The sequence below is a fragment of the Harpia harpyja genome, chromosome 1 (genome assembly GCF_026419915.1).
Source record: "Harpia harpyja isolate bHarHar1 chromosome 1, bHarHar1 primary haplotype, whole genome shotgun sequence".
In the NCBI taxonomy this organism is placed as follows: domain Eukaryota; kingdom Metazoa; phylum Chordata; class Aves; order Accipitriformes; family Accipitridae; genus Harpia; species Harpia harpyja.
In genome coordinates, this window is record NC_068940.1 from 99,053,317 (window position 1) to 99,074,771 (window position 21,455).

The 21,455-nt window shown below is 41.5% G+C and overlaps 1 protein-coding gene across 3 annotated transcripts in view; it reads right to left on the minus strand.

The window, feature by feature from the left end:
- Positions 1–8,593: 8,593 nt before the first annotated feature.
- DNAJB6 (DnaJ heat shock protein family (Hsp40) member B6) overlaps positions 8,594–21,455 on the minus strand; it is a 91,989-nt gene continuing 79,127 nt past the window's right edge. For 2 of the 3 annotated variants that reach the window (XM_052806722.1, XM_052806714.1), the window contains one exon: positions 16,802–17,151. In XM_052806722.1, coding sequence (XP_052662682.1) covers positions 16,817–17,151 — 335 coding nt within the window. In that variant the 3' untranslated portion in view covers positions 16,802–16,816. Of the gene's footprint in view, positions 8,630–16,801; positions 17,152–21,455 lie in introns of those variants that run through there. The other variant, XM_052806729.1, reaches the window with a different exon arrangement.

Sequence of the window (21,455 nt, forward strand, 5' to 3'; positions counted from 1 at the left end):
CCAAGTCACTGTTAGGTGTGATGGAGCCCTGCTGTCCTGGAGATGGCTGAACACCTGCCTGCCCATGGGAAGCGGTGAATGAATTCCTTGTTTTGCTTTGTTTGTGTGCGCAGCTTTTGCTTTACCTGTTAAACTGTCTTTATCTCAGCCCACGAGTTTTCTCTTTTACCCTTCTGATTCTCCCCCCCATCCCACTGTGAGGGTGGTGAGTGAGCGGCTGCATAGTGCTTGGTTGCCAGCTGGGGTTAAATCATGACATTAAGTTACATGTTTCAGGGGATCCAGTCACTGCTGAAAACCAGGCCTCAACTTCACTTGCCTCTTGCCAAATTTTGGGGAGGGTAAAGCAACTGTTTGCGGTTGGTTTTATTTTGACAACTCCTGATGCTTCAGGCTCATGACTGTGTTATTTTCACATTCCAAGCTTGACGTACAGACTCATGTACACAGAAAGAGGTATGTTTTCATGAAGAAAAAAACCCAAACCATTGTGTAATTTGGCCTATAAAAGCATCAACAGCACATTTACAACATGGCAGAGCTGTTTGAAGCTGAACACCTTAACACTGATTCATGGAGGATGGCTGTGAACATGAGCACAGGCAAGATGCTGATGTCCTCTTTGCAAAGGTAAGCAACAGCATTAGACAATGCCTACAGCCACAGCTTCCTCTGCAAGGACTAGGAGCTGGAAATACTGCTCTCCTGATAAAATACAAGAATACAAACAGACCTGCAAAGTACAATTTTTGTAGAAGCCTGGAAATTATCTTTGGCCACAATGAATGAGCAGAAGCTTATTCTGTCCTCCAATCCCGACTCATAATTAACTTTTGATTTCTAAAAGCGTGGCAATCTTGTATGTTCTTTTCAGTAACAGCATGTGTTCTCTATTCATAGGAAATCAAAGTTGTATGATGTTTACATTTCAGCAGCATGCTTCAGAGAACAAATTTAGCCATTCAAAGCAGAGCTACTTTTAAATAATATTAAGATAACAAGAAAGTCATGGAACAGAGGACCAAATGAAGTTAGATTCCTCACCTGCTAAAATTACTTTCTTAATATGCCATCTGTCACCTTAGCTTCTAAGGTCTGGAGGTAAAATAAGCAATGGTCTAAAATAAAGCTGCTTCACCCATTTGTGAGGAAAAATGTAACGGCACTCATGGTCTTGCCTGTATCTGGACCATCCCTTTCCCAAAGTGAGACTTGCCCTCCCCAGCTATCTGGGAGCATCCTACCCAGCAGACACGTGGCACTTTTTCTGCTGGAAGAAAATGTTCGATCCTTTCAAAAAACTTTTTACAAGATACTTACGCATTGTTACGCTGCCTGTTCGGAGTGACAGTTATGGGAAAGCACCTAAGGTGTCATTTATAAGGCCTGTGGTACCTTGGTTATCTCTGCATAATGCTGAATCATGCTGTGTAGGTACACCCTTGTGTTGCTCTTCAGGAGAAAATCTACTCCTTTAACCGTGAGGAGAAGCTGGACAAAATTTGATTTATCCAGAAATAATGTCTTTTTTTGTCCTCTTCAGGTAGCAGTTGTTTAGGTAGTAGCCAGACACCTCTTTTGCAAGGTGTACAAAGAAAGAAAAAAATAGTCAGCTCTCAGATACACAGTCACTTTAAATAAACTGGAATTCACCACCTAATTTCTCACATCACCACAGTGTACAAATGCAGTGGACAAATGCCTGTGTTTATTAAGGATGGTGAGGTTGCTTGGCGTGTCACCTACTAAGCTAGGACCTGGCTTCAGCTGATCGTTCTCCTCTTGGTTTGTGTCCCAGCCTTGGTCAGTTCATGTGAACTCTTTACAAGTTATGCAGGGATCCCTGGAGCTCACATTCCATGTAGATGAAATGTAAATCCACTGAGTTTTTGCCATTGATGGTTGAAAAATGTGTTTAGTACCTTATTATTAAGTGAGAAAAGGCAATGCGTGACCGAAATCCATGCCTTTGAAATCAGTGAAGTTCTTTCTGTTAATATTGGTGAGCTGTGGTTGTAAGCGTATGTGCGTTTGTGTGAACAAGATGGAAAATAATCAGAAAGATGACTGGAATCACAGTAGTGTAGGGATACAAATACAACCACCACTGTTGTACAAGGATTGGTTGCCATGCCCTTGGCATGTGTTTTTTGTCAAAATACCACTGAGCAATACATGTTTGCTGGGTATATATTATAGCACATACTAACACAAAAAGGGGAGGAGGCATTCAGTGACACATTTTGATTAATTGGTTAACAGGAGCTTCCTCATACTCATTACAGCTATTCAGCCATATCACTTTCTAAATCTGAAGACACAATTTTATCTGAGAGTCCATATGGCTTATCAGGAAACTGTGCATATAGAAAACTACCACAATCCTGAACTGAGATAATATTTATCTAATAGACCATAACAGCTCGGAAAGAGTCAATATGGTCTCTCATTTGAGCATGCATTTTGATATGCATTCTACCTATCCAAACACAAGTCATTTACATTGCAAGCTATCTATCTGCCTGGTAAATCCATGTTTAGGTAATTCTTAGAATGGTGGATTTTTTTTACAAGAAAGATTATAAAGATCACTTGAATGTATTGTAGTCCATGGACTAATTTGGAAATTACTGAGTATTTGCCTGATAGATTGTAATGGACTCTGATGGAGCTGTTGGCTTTTATCAGCTAAACCCATATTTTGATATGTAAGCAAATTTGAAAAAGCAAAATATTTGCAGAATAATCATCCAGGCTGCTCTGTCAGACTTGCAGCATCCTGCCTGCTTTGAGTCACCAGGTCGATGAAAGGAGCAGACTATCTGCTACCAGGTCCCTGATCCGGCAGAAATGAGCCATTACCATAAATTCTCTCTTATCCCTTCAACTCAGAGAAGCCCAGGAGTATGAAGAGCAGATTGCTGGGGGTTAATGGCTGAGTAGAAAGTGAAGAGGTAATGCTGCTCACCTAATCCCATACAACTTTGCAGAGAATATCCTATGGTGAAGCCATACTTGCCCTGAGAGTCCTGATTGGGTCCCTGGCTGTGTGTACAAGGAGTCTTTAACAGTGTAGTTAAATAGGCTTAATCTTCCTCGCTGTCTGTATTTTCTGTTCTGTTTTCCCTCTGTAGGAAAAGAAAGAGAAAAATGGAGAGAAAGCAGGGAGCATTGGAATATGGAAAAAGAAAATTAGCAACAGGATATTGTTTAGGTTTTATTTCAGTGTTTGGATACTGTTCAAAGTGAAGGGTAAGAAAATTTTCAAAGAGCAGTTTTTTGTGAAAAAGACACTTAAAGAGAATCTTTTCGTCAGTATTTTTTTTTTAAGGCAACATTTTTGGCAAACCACAGCCAAGGAAAAGTAAGTCTTCCTGAGGAGGGACTGTCCAAAATCGCAGTGGCCCCTCAGCATAAACTCTGAGAGCCCACAATAAGAGGGATGAAGGTGTCTCTCCTCTTCACTGAATGTAGAGGGACCCCACGTGGCTGGTGTAGACTATGTGCCTGCTTCCTAAATGACTCAAGTTAGGGGAGACAAAACCTACTCCAATTCTGCTTTTTCACCAAATCCTCTCATTGAAGAAAAATGGAAAAGCAGCCAGGCAGTACTGGCCTTTCCAACAATTTTCTGGAAGTTATCAAAGCAAATCTCCCCATATATCAAGGTTCACAATCCTTTTAAGTAAATTGGTTTCAACGATGTGTTTATACCATCTCCAAGTCATTTGGTGGCATTTCCAGAAGAGGCAGGAGGTGCTGACACTGAGTGGAATAGAAAGAGAGTTACTCTGTGGTGGAACAACACAGAGAGCAAGTGACCTTGTGTGCTAGAGTTTTGGTAGGTCTTAATGCAACCATGCACAGAGTTGCAGTTATTATCATTATGAGACATTTATGAAGTCAGCCACAGAATACTAAAATTAAAATTCTGATAAATAATGTAAACTGAAACACAAATTTTTATCAGATCTCACTTTTCTGAAGGTGTATCAGTAAAATGGCAGTTGACATAGTGCCAATAAGATAGTATAATGAAAGGTAGTATTTAATTTCCTTGAAAATGCATTTAGATTCGATTATTGAGGGTCTGCCATCAGCTGTTAAGCCACAAGAACAGGCATCAAGACCTAATAGAATGACTACATTACCCAAACCCTTCGTACTAGTTAAATAAATAAATCTAATCCATATTCCATTGAAGCTATTGAAGAACCAAGTTGCTGTGTGGCAGAAATGAAAGTGGCATGAAGAAATGAAGATTCTGACCATAGAGCCTGCACTAATTACTGCAGCTTTGCCTTAGGTTTTAAGAAGAGGATTAGAAAGGAATATACTGAAAAGAAATGGGCCACTTTCTGCCCCGCCATGTCTTGCCCATCTTGCAAAATGAATGAGGAGAGAAAATGAGCCTTTGCCCAGTATCCCCAGCTTACTTCAATGTAGTATAAGGGTATCTGGGAAGCCCCAAGCTTATTACTGCGTATTCTGCATGGTAAGCGTGTTACACTTCATTTCCATTGAAACAGCAACACATATTCAACAGTGCATCTCTCTGAGGCTTCCCACATACCTTTGTATCTTGTCCATCACCTACTAGCCTCAGTTCTTGCTCTTCCTCACTTCCTACTGCCATCAAACCAGTGATAGTTGTGCCTGATATTCTCAACAGTGCTCCTATCCCAAGCCTGTCTCTGACCATCTCCTGTTGTGGTCTTCAGCCATATGTGTAGCTTTTGTCTCAGCAAAGTAAACATATGCATATTTCTAACCATAGAATAATTCTAAGTGTAGCCATCACATTATCCCTGTTTTAAGGAGGAGGGATTTGAGACAAACAGTTACTAAGTTCAGGAAAGCAGCATTTGCCATCAGTGAGAATGGTCTCTGTTTGAAGCAGATATTTAAGTGCTTTGCAGAATCAGAGCCCCAATCACCTGTGTGCCTCAGTTTCCCCATTATCACTGGGGACATGCCATTTACTTACATTACTGTTGTGCGGTGAGCTCCCACTGATTGTATGCTCATGATGTGCTTGGAAAAATGCCAGTAGCTTTTCCAAAGGTCTGAATTGCCTCTCTTTAATTTTAACTGGTTTCGTTCATAACCTCCAACATTCTTTCCCTGTATATTGCGTCTGTGCGTGATTTCTTTATCGGTAAAATTAAAATGCATCAGGAAAGTTCCTGAACAACAAAATGCAGCACTCCAGCCTCCTGGAGTTTAATTATATTTGTATGCCCACTCCTGCTTCAGTGACTCTTTCAGAGGTTCCCACTCACAGCTGCAGCTAAGTGGGCACGTCTTAAGGTGACAGATTGAGAATATATGTTCAAGTACATATATAAGTGTATATATAGATTTCCATTCCTCCTTTGTTTCTCTCTCCTGCTCGCTGATGTTAAAATCACACACTTGCAATTTAAACCCCAACATACATTGTTATTTTGAAAAAAATAAAAGTATTGCTCACCTTCATCCCTCCCCTTTCACAGAATTTCACACATTATTTCCCTGCTTGCTCACCCTCATTCCTGGTTTGACAAGGGACTCTCATAAAGCTAGTGATCCTCTTCTTTGACCATCTCCTTGTCATCCCAGCAGAAGTATTTCCCGCACCACAGCGTTCCCGTCTAGGTCTAAGCTGACAGTTGACTAGGAAAGCTTCAGATCCAAATCAGACTTTGTGACATAACTGATACGTTCCTCATAAGACTCTGTGGAGTCTCATGTCTTGTATCACATTATATTTACCTGGAAAATTCAGAGTCTGGTCAATACTGTAAAGCTTTCAAAGTTTAAGGCGCTCACACTGGGGGGGTGGGGGGAAGCCATGATTCTGGGCTTACGTTTTTACATCTGTTTGCTTCAACCACGCTTGTGCTGCTTTTGTGTTCACTTTCTTTGAATATTCATGTGATTGAATTCTGTGTCCATTAACATTCACAGAAAGTGAACCTCAGAGCTGCACACATATATTTGCAGAAGCAGTGGTTTACATTTGCACGCTTAGGTATTCATAGCTAAAAGCACTCACTCAAGGAACAAAATCACTACCATTTAGCCAGCCAGTCCCATGCAAAACTGTTTATTACCCACAAAGAACTGATTTTTGATCCTGCTATAGAAATTTTTTTGCCTGCTCATAGGAAAAAAATGTGTATTTAAATAATCCAGGGAAATCACTACTTTCCATAGATTTGTGCAAGCAGAAGAAAGCTGAGACAGCTTATGTATTATAAAGTATTTGTTCAGAATTTGGATCCTCCTGCCACAAAAGTGTGACCTCTTGTAGATGTTAGTGGTATAGAAACTATGACACACAGCTGAGCAGATACAGGCTTTTCAGCAGAGATGTTACACATCCACCTGACACAGTTAATTAAAATGTCACTTCTATAGGAGTAAAGGGAGATGAATGTGAGCCAAACAGCTGAGCAGAGAATTTTGTTTTGCCTTTGAGCAATTCACTGTAATTTTGTTTAAACACAGGGTGGTTTTTTTCCCATTGTATCGATCAGTAGAAAGCTACATAATATACCCTAAAAAACCACTGGCATATTCAAACCATTTGCTTCACAACTTACGCCTATTGATCTTAAACTTTTCAGCCTATTTGGTGTGGTGGCCTGGCACACTAACATCAGTGCAAAGACCCTTTTTGATTTCAGTGGGAGTTACAACAATCTTGCCAGGAGGGTGTTTAGCATCAAATGCTGTACTAAGTGACGACATGGGGTTAAGTCATCCTCTGTCAGGGTATGTGAAGTAGCATGTGGTTTGTTGAAAATGTAGCCTAAATGCAAATGCTAAATTGGCACAAACGTTGGGAGCATGTTGATGATGTGTGTGGATGGCACAAAGCTGGGAGGTGTTCTCAAACAGAAGAACTGGTATGTTGTACAGAAGGAATTGCATGGCACTTTGGACTAAACTAATGCAAACAGCATGAAATTCATTCAAGGTGCAAAATATTAATTGATACATGTGGAACTAACACCCAAAACACCTCCTGTAAGATGGGAGCTCATCACTGGGAAATGACTGAAAGGTCATGAGTTGATCTTAGGGCAGCTGTGAGCCACCAGCCTGGGGCACTTGCAATTATATATATATATATATAACTCCAGTTATACCAGGAGTAATATTTCTAGGAGAGCTAAGGATGTATTAAGCTGAGTACCATGATCTGGTGGGCTGATCTAATGGCTCACTACTGCCTTAAAAATGGCGACATGAGTCTTGTGCCTTTTCCCTACACTCAGCCGCATGCTACCACTGTCTCCTGTGCACCATCTCTAGTTTCCTCAGATCCTTTTCACTGTCTTCTGCTGCCTGTCAGTCCAGTCTCCTGTAATTTTTGGTAACCAAGTTAAAAAAAATGGGTCTTGCAGTGTTAATGAGCTGCATCCATTTGCAGAGGGATCCAGAGAGACCCAGAGTGCCACATGGTAAATGACAAGAGTGTGTAGCAGAGAGCAGAGATAGGGGAAAGAGTAAGGAGTAGGTCCTTCTTCTACTGGGAAGTGGCTGTTAGGTCCAGGCATCCCATTTTGGGAAAACTGCTGCCATAGTGTCTTCGAGTAAGGCTTTGTCTGAAGCATTGCATACACTGTGATAGTCACAGTGGGGATGCATCCATCCAAGGGATGGATCTTTTGGTGGTATCTTTGCAGAGTAGCCAGAGAAAGGTTGTTCAGACTGCCTCGCTGCCCTCCAGAGATGCTCCTGGGGCAGTTAGAGGTTGGGACTTGCTTGCCAGTTGAAAAATGTGTACTGCCAGGTGGCAACCTCGGTGAGAGACTTACTCCTAGATCTCTGGTCTGTGATAGCAACTCATCAACAAGAAGCAGACAGTGCCCTACCTCAAGGGAACTCTCAGACTCCAGCATGCCAGCACACAAGTGCTGCAAACACCATTATATGGTCCTTTTTGTAAACCTATTAGGGTTGGGGTTTTTTTCCCTCTATTGAAAACCTGGTCCAGAACCTGATTCCTCTACTCGGTAAAAATCTACTGATTTTCAACTAAGTGTATTTAAGACCAGTGTACACAGGGGATCAAGTAAACTCAATGGCAAAACAAGAGAGGAGGCAATTAGCAAGATATAAGGCCTGGCTCCTAGTTACCACATGGAAAACAAATGGTCACAAGGAAACAAATAGAAAAGGCTACTCGGGGATGACAACCAACCACCAGCACCTAGACTCCCCAAAAGCCTTTTCAGTTGCCAGACCTGGGAATCAAGAGTTCCCGGAGACACCCTGCCTTCCAAATGACTCCCGTTTCCATTCCTACTCATACTGCTGGTGTTGTGTCAGCTTCAGGAACTGGTGACCTGGTTTTTCATCCAATAATCCCTTCCTGGGCACCCCTTCAGCATCAAGATCTTTCACCGTACAGCTACTTACCCATCTTTGTCAGAGAGGCTTTGGCAGATGTTACACAAATGTTAACAATCTTGATGACTCTCTCAGGACCCAAATCTGGAGTAGTGAGAGGGATCCTTTCATCCTTTCCCGTGTAATCACTTTGCAGTAGCCATGCCATACAGCACTCTCTCCCCCTCCAGATACTCCTTTACTGCTGTGCCCAAGTCTGCAGGTCTCAGCATCCTTTAAGTGATACCTGAAAGGATACAGCAGTGATGAGGAGTGCCAGGGCCAAGGTCTGACCAGTGCAGTGCTCAGGAGAGCAGGAGCATGAGGAGGCTGGGCGAAACATGAAGGATGAGGTGTTTTCTGTCTTTCAGAAAGAGAAGGGGAAATAGGTCTGGAAAATAGAGCGGGAGATGTAAGAAGAGAGGTGTGAGAACCGGATGATTTATGTGTATGTACACATGAGAGAATGAGAAGCAAAGTTTCGAATTGGCAATTGGTTTGGATTTTTTATTGATTATAAATTGAAACTCCAAGCTATAATTAATAACCTGAGCCTGGACCGTACCTGTTATACAGAGTTGCTAACACATCTCTATAAAATGTCTTGCAAGGCAGTAGCTAGACATAAATTCTGTGAAGCTTATGATTTCCAGCCTGTTACCAACTTTCTATAAAGATGGTCCATTGTTATAAAACATGACACCAGACATGGCCATGAAGTGCTGCTTGGAAACATCTTTTCCAGCAAACGTTTTCACTTTTTGTGTAACCTTTTTAAGATTTCTGTGGCCCATTTCCCCCGCTTTCCCTGTTGTTCTTGAGTAAAATAAATGCAATAGTCATATGTGAAAGTATGTTCAAAGACTACTAATGCTATTTTAATATCTGTGTTTGTGTCATAATTCACACTTTTTGCTTTGGAGACAGTGATTTATACTCACGGCTGAAAATTCAGATTTGGGCTTGGGCCTGTGTGATTTGGGCTGAGTTGGCATTGCCATGTTTTGACTTTGTGGATGGGGTTTTTTTATACAAAATTTGTTTGACTTGACAGGCCTAAAAAGGGGGCAAAACGACCCAAATGCTTTTATCTCTTCTCTTACACAACTTCAACAATAATATAATAATTTTCATTTTAAAGTGCACTAATGCCATTTTAATCATTTATTGAGCAACTAACATAATACAAAGGAAAGGATGAAATGGAATATTTGTGGTTGCAGAGACAGATATCATTATTCAAGGGTAGAAGCATGTGAAAGGGTAAGGGGGGTTTAAAGAGATACTCTTTTGTTGTACTTAACACTGATAGATGACATACAAGTCAGGATAACAGGGCAGAGCTCCTGTCAGGGAGACAATGATAAATGTGGAAGCTGGGACAGAAAGGTCCACTAAACAGAAATCTGTATATGACACGTTGTACATTTGACAGACTTGTCTGCATGGTCTGACTAAGCCACAAAGCATTCCTCTTGGCTCAAATTATGGCCCCCGAGCACATTTTATACAATCACTGAGCTCATGTTTGTTTTCCCATTTTTGTATGGCAGCAAAGATCAGTGCCCCTTAATCAGTGCAACACACAGGGCTAAAAACAGTGAGGAAAAATGTCCTTATACAAATAAAATTGATATCTCTTTCAGGCTAATCATTGTATAATATAAAACAAAAAGCAGGCAGACCTTTTTATTACTACTGCTGTCTCAAAAAAAATACTCCTTTTGAAAAAATGCCCAGCATCAGCCTGTTAATCAAAAGTTTCATTTAAGAGAAAACAAAATCCCCAATTATTTCTTCTTCATGAATAAAACAGAACGTCTGTGATTCATGCATTAAGCTTCCTACATTCCATGCTCCCATGCAACATGACCTGTACTTCTCAAATGTCCTCAGCATCAAAGACGAAGACGGAGGAGTGGAGACAGCCAGAAAAGGCATTCATGTCCTCAAGAAGCAATTTTAACAGTTCACAAAGGAAAAAAAAAATCCAAGAATACACTCATGTAACATTCACTGCACCCTCTTAACAGGTGACTAAGGCTTGCGCTTTCAATAGGAGGAATGTGCATGAAGGGATAAGTGTGATACCAGGTAAGAATACAAAGATTCAATGAAAGTAATTCAGCAAGATTGGTGGAAGATTAGAGGGTGATGGTCAGTCCCTTTTGGATTCCTTTAAGCACACAGACATTTTTACTGGCATATACTGCCAGTCTCACTGAGCACTGTGAGTCTAATGGCGTGGTGGAGAATTGCCAAGTTCTAGGTGGAAACACTTTCTTTGTTACAGCAGGTTATGAACATAGCGGGTGTCATCTCATGCCTTAGGTGAAGTACTGTACATATGCTTGTGGGTACCAATATGTGCTGACACAGTCTGACAAAGATGAGTCACAAGAGCAGTGTTGAAACCTGAATTTCAAAGCTATCCAGCTTCATATCTACAAGTGCTGAGCATCAGTTCAGAGCCACCTACAGTACACTGGCTGCTTTTGTCCTTTCCCATCTCCAGTACAGTCCCAGGGAGTGACGAACCAAGTGTAGAGGCACATCTGCACTCCAAGCCACGCTAGCCTCTCACTTAGTGAATTTAGGACTGGGAAAGCAGATGGGACAGAACCTAGTCCCCCTCTCCAGCACTGCAAAGGAGACAGAGACAGCCGCACAGGAATCTATGTTCACTTTTCTGCTGAAAACTCCCTTTTTCCAAAGTCTACTGGGACTGTGGGAGAGACCAGCGATGGCACTGTCAAAAATGTTTTATAGGGAAAAAATACTGGAGGCCTTCCACATAGGTGGCTTTGCTTTCCAAGCACTCGCTGAGTCCAGGAATGGGTTCTGCAACCTGCTCTGCAGAGGAGAGAGGGCAGAGACCACCTCTATGACCCTACAGCTGAGGAGAAATCCCAGGGAAGTGTCCCTGTGAGGGTGGCCAACCCCAAGCCCCTCTTGTCAGTTATCGGTGCGGGAAGTGTAAGAGCCACAGATTTTAAGGCCAGGCAGCTGGGTGCCCACAGAACAGCTGCAGATTTGGGGAGAATCTTAAGAAGAAAGAAGGCCCTTAAATAAATTCTGATGTGTTTGGGACCACTGCTTTGTAGAAATTATGTTTAATATAATACAGCCTCAACACTGTGCTGACATACTACCTCCCTCTGCTACTATCCACTCATAGCCTTTGCCTCTGGATCTGATACGTCCTCTGTACACTAGAAGCAGTGGGAGGAAAGAGTGTACTTGGTTTTAATGCAACTTTCCTCCTCACTGCAGCTCAGTAACGCTAGCTCTTGCAGCAAGAAGGGCTTGTTTACCCGCCTGTTTGCACACGTACACTGGCATGTTTTGCATCGTGTCAGTACTGCAAAGTCAGTAAGCAACAAGGGTCCGTATGTGCCTCAAATGGCCTACAAAATACCCCGGCAAATGCTTGGGAGCCCCTTCAAAGCACCCCTTTTCATAAAGTGTTGCCTTGATGCCACAGCTAAAACTGGTTCAGTCTAAACAGATTGATTTGGGGAGGAAAGAGGGAGAAGGGAGGAAAATAACATGCTATCCCCCACATGCTGCTTTCTGTCTTAATTTGTTACCTCTTGTAATGCGGGTAAGAGTTAGCTTACAGAAATCTCCTGCAAGTCCCTGGAATCAAATAGTGCATTAAAATAACAGATCTCACATTCATGATTTTAAAACTATATTACAAGAGTTTCTCCAACTAAAATGCATTTCTACTACTGAGTCTAAATATTGATTTCAGGATAGCAAAGTTGGCACTTTAGGATGGAAAGAGAGAAATATGCTGCATTTTCCCCCTTTTCACTATTACATTACCTTTTTTGGTATTAAAATAGTAAAAGGGGAAGAATTTATTAAATGTTAGCTGTTTGTTTTGTATATCTTGTTTTTTCCATTTTGTTCCTGTAAATTTTTTACAAGAACTGAAATAAACTCTAGGGGGATTTTTTGAAGAAGAAAAGTCTATTCAATATTAACGTAAAATGCAAATTAAATATTTGTTCAGTCTTTAGTCATTCCTCAGAGACTAAAAGAAATTCTTCATCATGACCTCTATGCTGACCTTCACATCAAATTAGAAAGTTGTAGTGTTTATTTGGAACCATAGACATTGTCCCTATAAGTAATTGTAAAGAAGAAATGAATATTTTACAGCAATTGCAATTTGTTTCAAGGATCATTTTGTGAGATATCTGCTCGCTGAAGACTACACTTTACCTTTTTACAATTTCATTTAATGATCTGACATTTAAGACACTTCCTAATTAATTCTGTATCTGCCTAAGCCAGCTGTGATAAATTTAACCTGTGCATACAGGATTACATTGTCGCTTTTAGAAAATACATCCAATAAGAAAGGGTGAAGCTTCCATGATAGGACATTTATGTCAACCATATTGTAAACAGTGAAACTCTTATTGTTAATCTGGAGTAGCTACTGTACTAAATAGCTAGTGTGAAAGGCTGCAGCAAGTAAGGGTGGGAGCATAGACTGCTTAACACTTCACAGAACATTTTTCATGGTAAAAGTTGTTTTTTAGCACATGAAAACAGTTATTTCAGAGTTTGGCATTTGTAGGATGCTTGTTTATAAAAAGTTTGCTAACCAAAATAGTTCCTGTATGGAGCACATCCGCACAGCAGCAGTCAATGTGAAGCAATCCGACAGGAATGTGGCATGTGTGATCCCCTTCGTAAACCAGAGGGAACCGTCCCAGGCAAGGACAGAGCATGGGCTGCAGCTCGTCGCTGGGTCGACCAGGGGATGCTGTGGTTAAAGAAGTCACACTACAAAAATCGTCTCCCACAAATCAGTGGTGAGTTCATTTTTAAAATGGCTTTATAAGCAATAGCTGTGACAACTGTTGACACGATTTAGAGAGACCACTGGACCACCAGGCAGAGTAGACTCTTCGTTAACTGTGTACAGTTAGCCATGGAGCTTGCTTATTAATCAGTGAATAAAAAAGCATTTTTAAATCTGACAAACACTCCTGGATACTGCTCTAAAATTATGCACTGCAAGTTCAAACTTTTTCGTTGCATCTTACTTCCAGGTAAATATTCCAGGTTTTTTTCTCTTTTTGTTCAGCAAATTAAAGCAGGAATGTGAAAGGGCAGTTTTACATGCCACAAAAGTTGGGGTTTTTTCCATCAAAAAGCAAAAATCTCTGGAATAAGATTATAACAGATCTTGAGCCGTTCATTATTTGCTGTATAACAGATCATGCTGTGGAGGAAATAGTAATTGTAACAACTGGAATAAGTCTAATACTTCTAAATTTCTGTTTCTATGGTGACTTTAATAAATACTCTTTTCAAGATAAATTTAGATACTCAGGAACATTAATGTTTCCTGCCTTCTGTTTCAGACAAAAATAGAATTGTATTTTCAGAGATATGTTTTAGACATATTTGGCATGTCTTCCCCAGATTGCCACTTTCTCGGTAACTATTATTTTTTGTGGAAAAGTAGTGGATAGCCATAAATATTAGTTTATTTAGCTTCGAAAAAATTGTGATTTGGAAAGAGTCAGCTTGCAATAACAGGAGTAGACTTGATGTGGAAAAGGGAAATTCTGCAGCTCCCGGAGTCCCAGTATGAGACGATTTCAGCTTTGCTATGGCCATCACTCCCGAAAACCTGCAGCAGCAAGAGGAACAGCCTGGCCATCAGAGATACTTGGTTGCTTAAATGTGTCGGGTGGCCGCAGGCTTGTGCTACAGCTGTTCATGGCCCGGTCTTGCAGCCTTTGCTTGTGTGAGCCGGCCCCACTTCAGCACAGGGCACTCTGCAAGTTGGGCTTTGCAGGAGCAGGTCTTCTGATGTCCTCCCCAGGAAGTTTTGAGTTTTAACACTGGTCCGAAGTGCCATAAGCATTTTTTTTCCTTTCTTTCTTTTCCTCCTGTGTCTATAGAACTAATAACTTTAGGTCATATTAGGTCTTTGATTTGAAACCAGAAATAATTTGTAAACAGCAAAATAACGCCCATGTTTGAAGTCTTCCACCCAAGAGGGAGCAGGAGCGGATGAGGCTGGAACAGCTGGAGCAGGTTGCGGCTGGTTTTAGTTTTGTAGTGGAGGTGTCCCTCCAGTGGCTTCTCCAAAAAATGCAGGATTGAAGAAGAAGCTGGTATTTTATATTACTGACTGAAATGAGGTGCTCTCACGTCTCCCAAAGCTAACAACATGCCTTATTACCTTGGAAAAAAATGGCAATGAATTAGGCAAACTGATGTCAACACTCATGGCTCCTAATGGAGCTCACAACATCCGACTGGCAGGAAATTTAGGCATGTTCTTCTCTTGAATGAAAAAGAGTTATTACCCTCCTTTATTTATCCTTATGATGTATTTATGTCTTCTCTAATAACAAACACCTGAATGTGATTCTTACCCCAAAGAGCTTATAATCAAAGTGTAAGAAAAAATGTACAGGCAATATGGGAAATCATGAACAAATATATTATTTAGTATAATATACTCTTGTAGTCTGTGTAATGTCAAAGGTGTTTTTTTTTTTTCTTAAGCCTTATGGCAAAGGAGAATTTAAATAAGAGCTTTGAAGGCAGGTAATGATGTACCTTTGCGGCTTTTTGCAAGATGTCTCTCCCCAGCCCGAGGGCCTGATGGAAGAAAGTATACAGGTTCTTGTTGGAAAATTTAACAAGGGGATGATGGCACCCCGGCAGGGAGTAACCGCCTCGACAGGCAATGAAAGCTGATGAAGAAGGAACGGGCCAAGCTGCGCCCGGAGAGCCAAGGCAAGAAGCTCATGTTCAAAGTGTTTGAGAAAAAGGCGTCAGTGTGGAAAAAGAAAGGTGAGAGGCAATCCAGTCTAGAGAATGACCTTCGATAGCCTGTGGGTAGGAGCGGGGTAGGATTTAATTTCTCAAGGACAATGGAAAGGAACCTGCAAGGATCTAGGTATGAAACACTGTGTGTCTGGAGGAGAGATTTACCTGTGTGCATTGCTGGGAAGGATTGGCTGTTAGACTAAGTCAGAAATCACAAACCACTGAGATTTCAGTAATCACAGCTCAGCTAAATCCCAGTTAATATGATGACCAGGTTGGGAGCCTGAGTGACAGGCAGAACAGTGTTATCACTTGCCATGATTAGGAAAGGATATAGAAAGGAGGAAACATCGGGAGGAAACATTAAAAACGGAACCAAATCCAACTGGGCACTCACAAAGACGTGCCAGGATTTTAATCTGGACAGCAAAGGTGGGATTCAGCTCCTGCTTAGGACATGGAAGTCAAGGTGTCTGCCACAGTGGCTGGTGTGTAGGGCCCTGTTACAGTCAATGTCAGTCTGGCCGCTGGAGCCCAGAGGGCAGGTCAGCTGGCCAAAGGTAGGTCAGTACTTTAGGATGAGTTCAACTATTCCTGAGAGTCAACGGATTGCTTTGGCTAGAGCTCCACTGTCTGCAGTAAGTAGGTGCTTAGACAGAAGGCTCCATGGAGACAGCTCTCTATGGGTGCTTGCCACCCAAGGAATCCAGTAATTCAGAGAGCTGTCAGCACTGAGAAAATACTGGACCCGGGGATCAAGGCCAACGATGCCCCAGAGAGGGATGGAAAGAGAGCTGAGAAAGGAGCAAGTGGACATATAAGAGGAGAATCAGTAGAGGACAATGTCTTGCATGGAGCAGGACCAATTTCATATTTAAATATTTAGTTCTAGGTCAGCAGAGCTTTGGCTATCAGAGGTATTGAATATTTGTTTACTTCCATAATTTTATGTAGCCTGAGTGAGGATTTTTGGAGTCCTAGGTGGACTTCTTTGAAAGGTAGCTTTTTTCTTTGTTTATCTATGTATTAGATTTAAAACAGACACTTTAAGCCAGAGACACTATATTCTCATCATAGCGTGACCCATCACTGGCCAGATAAGAGAAATTTCATCCACAGTTTAGCAAAGCACGTTGCATGTAACTTAAACATTAGTCCCTCCTAAAGCCAGGAAACAATTCATACACTTAAATGCATCTAAACACTTAACTTGTTTTTAACCAGAATCATGGAAAATTACTCATTTAAATACTACCAGGGATCATAAGTCTCTTCCCCAGTCTCACTAACTTTTACGGCACTTGAATTTTTAGCATTTAACATTAAAATATAAGCGTTATGATCTTTATTTTTGGATGTGGTTTTACTTTGCTATAGAGCTGCTTAATTCTCTGCCATATCTGGAATGACATTTGCCATGGATGTCAGCCAATAAGTTTGTGAAAGTTTTTCTGGTTCCCTGGAAACCTTCCCTAACATCCCACCCTGCCCAAAGTTTAGACAATGACACATCTCAGCGTTAAATACTTCCCATGCCTCAGTTCTGAAAGGATTTTTCCCCTTTGCATATGAAGAAGAGCTGACATAGCCTAGATTGGCTTTTGAGACATTCTTGGAATAGTCAAGATGCTCTGTGTTTAAGAGAAATATTTATTTTACAGTTCACAGCCAAGGGCAGCTGGCCTGGCTCAGAACCCATTGACTCCATCAGGAATTGGCTCAGGCTGATAGGAGCTGCTCTCAGCCAGCCAACACATACATGACCGACCGAAAGTGTAAACCTGAGAACTGGAGGAATTGTGCTACCAGCTAATAAAAAAAAAAGAATGAGCTTATATAGATAACACAAAGCAAACGATGTTTGGCCTGCAATTTTAAGAGGATTTACCTTCGCCCAATCCTTAAATGGTTTAGAGAGCCACTGAAATGCAGATCTGGGCCCCAGTCCAGTGCTCCCTGGGAACAGAAGAGACGCGTATCAGTATCATCAAGTACCAGACTCCAACCTAAGGGACCCAAGCAGTGGATAAGCAGCCCCCGTAGCAACACTTCCAAAGGAGGAGCAGTTAAAATGAAAGGAAATAAAATCAGAATACAAGTTGTTTTACTGTAAAAAAAACCCCAACCCACAGTTTAATAACTACTCCGTAATAATATTCTTCAGGCTCTTTCTCCATATAGACAAGTCCTCCAGCACTTCCTCAGGCTATCAGAGAGATTTCCAGCAGATTTCCTGATTTCTAGGCTTTTTGCACTGTCTCCTGTTTGTGGAGCATCTGTTTCTTCCAAAATAAGCAGGACTTACTCCTGCTGGCGTTATCCCTTTTACACATAAAATAACACCGGTAGAACAATAACAAACAGATGTGATATATGATATATCATAAACTATAACAGCAACATCTCTTTCCAGCCCAGGAGGGTTATTTAATTCATCAGGTTTAACGAGTGCTCAAGCAGTTTATGGCACGTACTGATTCATGCAATCTAAATGCAGCTATGTCATTAATATCAGATAAATCTTTCTAAGCAAGAATCTATGCTTTCACACAAAAAAATAGTATCTGTGCTACATCGAGGGCTTATGTTTCGGCAAATAAATTCAACTGGGATTTAGGCTAGTGGTTTTAAATAAAATTATTCTACGCTGAGTTTAGCACTTTCTAATACTAGTTCTGCTCCCGCGCTGGGTCAGTAGGAAGGTGCTGAGATCATGCAAAGAGTAACTAGCTCCCATGAGAAACCTTGCAGACAGATTGGTATTTGGGGGTGTCTTGCTAACAATGTGATTTTATTCCCAGTTTGTGAAATCTGTAACCCGTACTTAGTAATAAAGCCTACACAGAACAGTATTACAAGTAAAGAGATGAGACAACATGAGACTTGAATTAATAATGTAGTGGTTTCCAGCCAGGGGTCAAGGTCAAAGAGCATTTTGATAGCGAAATCAGCAGCCGTTATTTTCATGTGCCTATGTCTTGTCCACAGCCATACGTTATGCTGAAAGAGCCATGTATACATCATGAGCAGACTGATGAGAGCTTCTGGCAACACTCCAAAAGTAGGCTATAAGAAGAAAATGACAGTTGGGAACTGGCAAATTTGTGGTTTTCTTCTAAGTTTTTAAAGTATGAATAGATTTTCCGGGGGGGTGAGGGAGGTACCAGTAAAATATTTCCCTGGCATCAGAATTATTCCTTTGAAATAATTCAAGGAAGGCAGTACTGGTCTACAAAATCCTGGTTAGAAGAATTTTTAAAACAGGAAAACTAGGCAGAGTAGGGATTATGGTCACTTTACTAACAATATAGAACAATACACATATGTTTATTTTGAAAGCTTATGATTACCACCAGTCAGAATAAAATGCCTGAAGCTAAATGTATAAATTTGTAAAGATATGGAATCCATTTTAACCACATAGACCAATGAATTCTTTACTACAGCTAACCTTGATACAGCCATACGTAGATCAACAGCATCCTTGAATACTATTTGACAACATAATATTCACATACTGAGGCAATTGTATTTACAAGCCTTGAGGTTAAAAAGGGGGTGATGTAGATTCAAACTGGATTGATATCTTAGCTTCAGAATAAATTATCTGTTTTAACTTGGGTGAGTTACTTAGAAATAGATTTATAAGAAAAACTTGGGCACTCTAATACCTAAATACTGTGATGCCTGACGCAAGCCAGACACCTTAGGGAACGGCATTAAGATAAGGTAAACTGACCTCACAAAGTGTTGTAGGGGAAGGGGCTAAGAAAACCCACTTCCAATATGAAGCTTTCCTGTGGAGAGTACTCTACAGATGGTAGACATTAAGGTCAAGTCTACCTTTTTTTACAAAATGTGCCATCTCGGAGGCAAGGTTACTGCTGCAGACCTATAGAGCCCATTACATGGTGCTCACGGGCTGTATGACTCTTGCTCACCATGTCTGGCATTGGGTATAATCTTGAGCTGAAGCTTTCCCATGCTATATGAAATTCTTGAATAGCAGTTTTAAAGATGCCCAGTTACTCTCCTCCACCCAAGAGAAGAGCCTTGTAGGCAGAAGATAATGCTGTGAAGCCTTTGGGCAGCTGAGGGTTGTGAACCTGCAACTGCTCCATCCCAGCAGAAGGTCTCATCTGCTGAGCTTAAATTGAGACCATCTTTAGGCATGTGGCCCTTTTCAGGGTAGGCTCTGAAAGTGAAAATGGGCACAGAGCATCTTGTTGGTGACTACCAGCAGGAATGCAGGTTGCTGCGTGGACTTGGTGGTTGTGTGTCTCTGAATGCAGAACATACAGGGATGTTTAGGGAGATCTCCAAGGAGAACCTGAGGAGGCTGCAGGCTTAGGACACCATCAGGTTTAGCCAAGGAAGGGTGGTGGCTTAAGGCTGGACAGGTAGACTTTGAGCTTTGGCACTGGAATTGCTTTTTTATCTCTCCATGCCCTGTCCGTACGAAGGAGATATAACAGTTTTTCCCCAGCTGGTGATAGAGTGGCAAGGAAAATTAAAAAAAAAAAAAAGAAAAGAAGACAGTTATACAGTGGCAAAGGCTTTATAACTAAAAGCTAGACAGACAGAGACACATTACCTCAACAGCACCAGAATCTGAGGCTGAAAAAGAGAGAGAAAATTGTGTCTGTCCTGGAATTAATAACTTTTAGAAGAGTGAGTTGAAAGCCCAGAAGTAGACTCCAAATTAAAACCATATCTGTTCTCTCTTTAGCAGAAAAGTGGTTAAAGGCACAAAGCCGATGGTGGGAGCAGGGTTGAATTACAGTGTGACAGTGAAGGACCAGTCATGGAACACACAGTGCACCAGCAGGTCTGAAGGTGGGCAAATGAAGATGCCCAGTTATGCTGCCCTGGCATAGTTTACTATAAAATGACTGCAGGAGCCATACAATAAGAAAGGCAAGGGATGCACCAAATGGAGGTGAGCTGTCTGTGCCCCCCAAAAGCTGCCACCAGCCCAACCTGAGAAGCTGCAGGAATGAAGAAGAGAGGGCTGGAGCTGGACTGACCCTAGAGAAGACGGTACCTGGAAGGGTCTCATAAAGAAGAGGAGGACAAGGGCAACGAGGTGACTTGTGCCAGAGCTGACAACTATACAGTAGTAATGTAATCAATCCCCTCCCCTCAATGCTTAGAGTCAACTACACACTTGAGCAAAGGCACGGTATGAAAAGCTGAAGGCTCAGTGAAAAAATTGTGAGTTTTAATAAGGAATCATTTATTCACATGCCAGTAATAATTTACCCAATTTCTGCTACTTGTAAATACAGTCACATTGTTTTGTGGCAGCAGGGAGGCTGCGCGGCGGGCGAGCGCAGTGCTCCTAGCATGGAGCAAACAAGCTTGTACCACATTCTCATGGCAGAGGCTGTGCTAATGTGAGTATGCTCGGGGCATGCCTGGTATTTTTGGAAGCCTGAGCAGATTCAAAATAGCTGAGTGCTGATGTGTCTGGGATCAGGAGCCCAGGTCAGAGGGGATTAGGAGGCAGGATTTGTGGTAGCATAACTGCTTCCAGCTCTCCTGCATCAGGCAGCATCCAGGACCCTCCATCACCAACTATGTCCTTTCCTTCTCACAGCCAGGCCAGCTCACTCTCATGTTCAGTACCGTGGGACATGGGTCTTCACAGATTTAACCAAAGGTATAAATGTTTCACACTGCCTTTGGGGTCACCGTGCAAAGCAAAGCAGTTTTATAATTGTTAAAGTTGATGGACCTAGAAGGATGACGTAGGCACTGGTCCCACTGGAAAGACATTACCTTAGGGACTGTATTATGTATATTTTTTTCTTCCAATCTTTGCCACAGCTGGAAATGGAAAAAAAACCAAACCACAAACCCCATCACTTTCTGTTTAAGTTGCTGTAAAAATCCAGTCCATGCGTGCTTTGATAGGAGATAGCCTAATCCTCTTCTTGCTTGAGTGGTCTCTCCAATTTCTGCCGTAGAGCTGACAAGTCCCTTTGGGTTTATGGTAAGGGATTTTTTTTAGACTTTTTTTTTCTTTTGCTCTACCGATTTTACCTCAGGGGAAGTCACTGAGATTTTTTTCCGCAAGCAATAGCTTCTTATTTATTTAGCTAAGCTATCTAATTCCATTAAAGGTAGCTGTTTTGGGGGCCTTTTTAAACACTCCTCCTTTTGCTCTGGATTCTTGAGATCTTACGGCATCTTTTTACCACACTAGTTGGCTTGGATAGTTAGGGTTACATTAGGTTTGTCTAACAAGTGGAAAAATA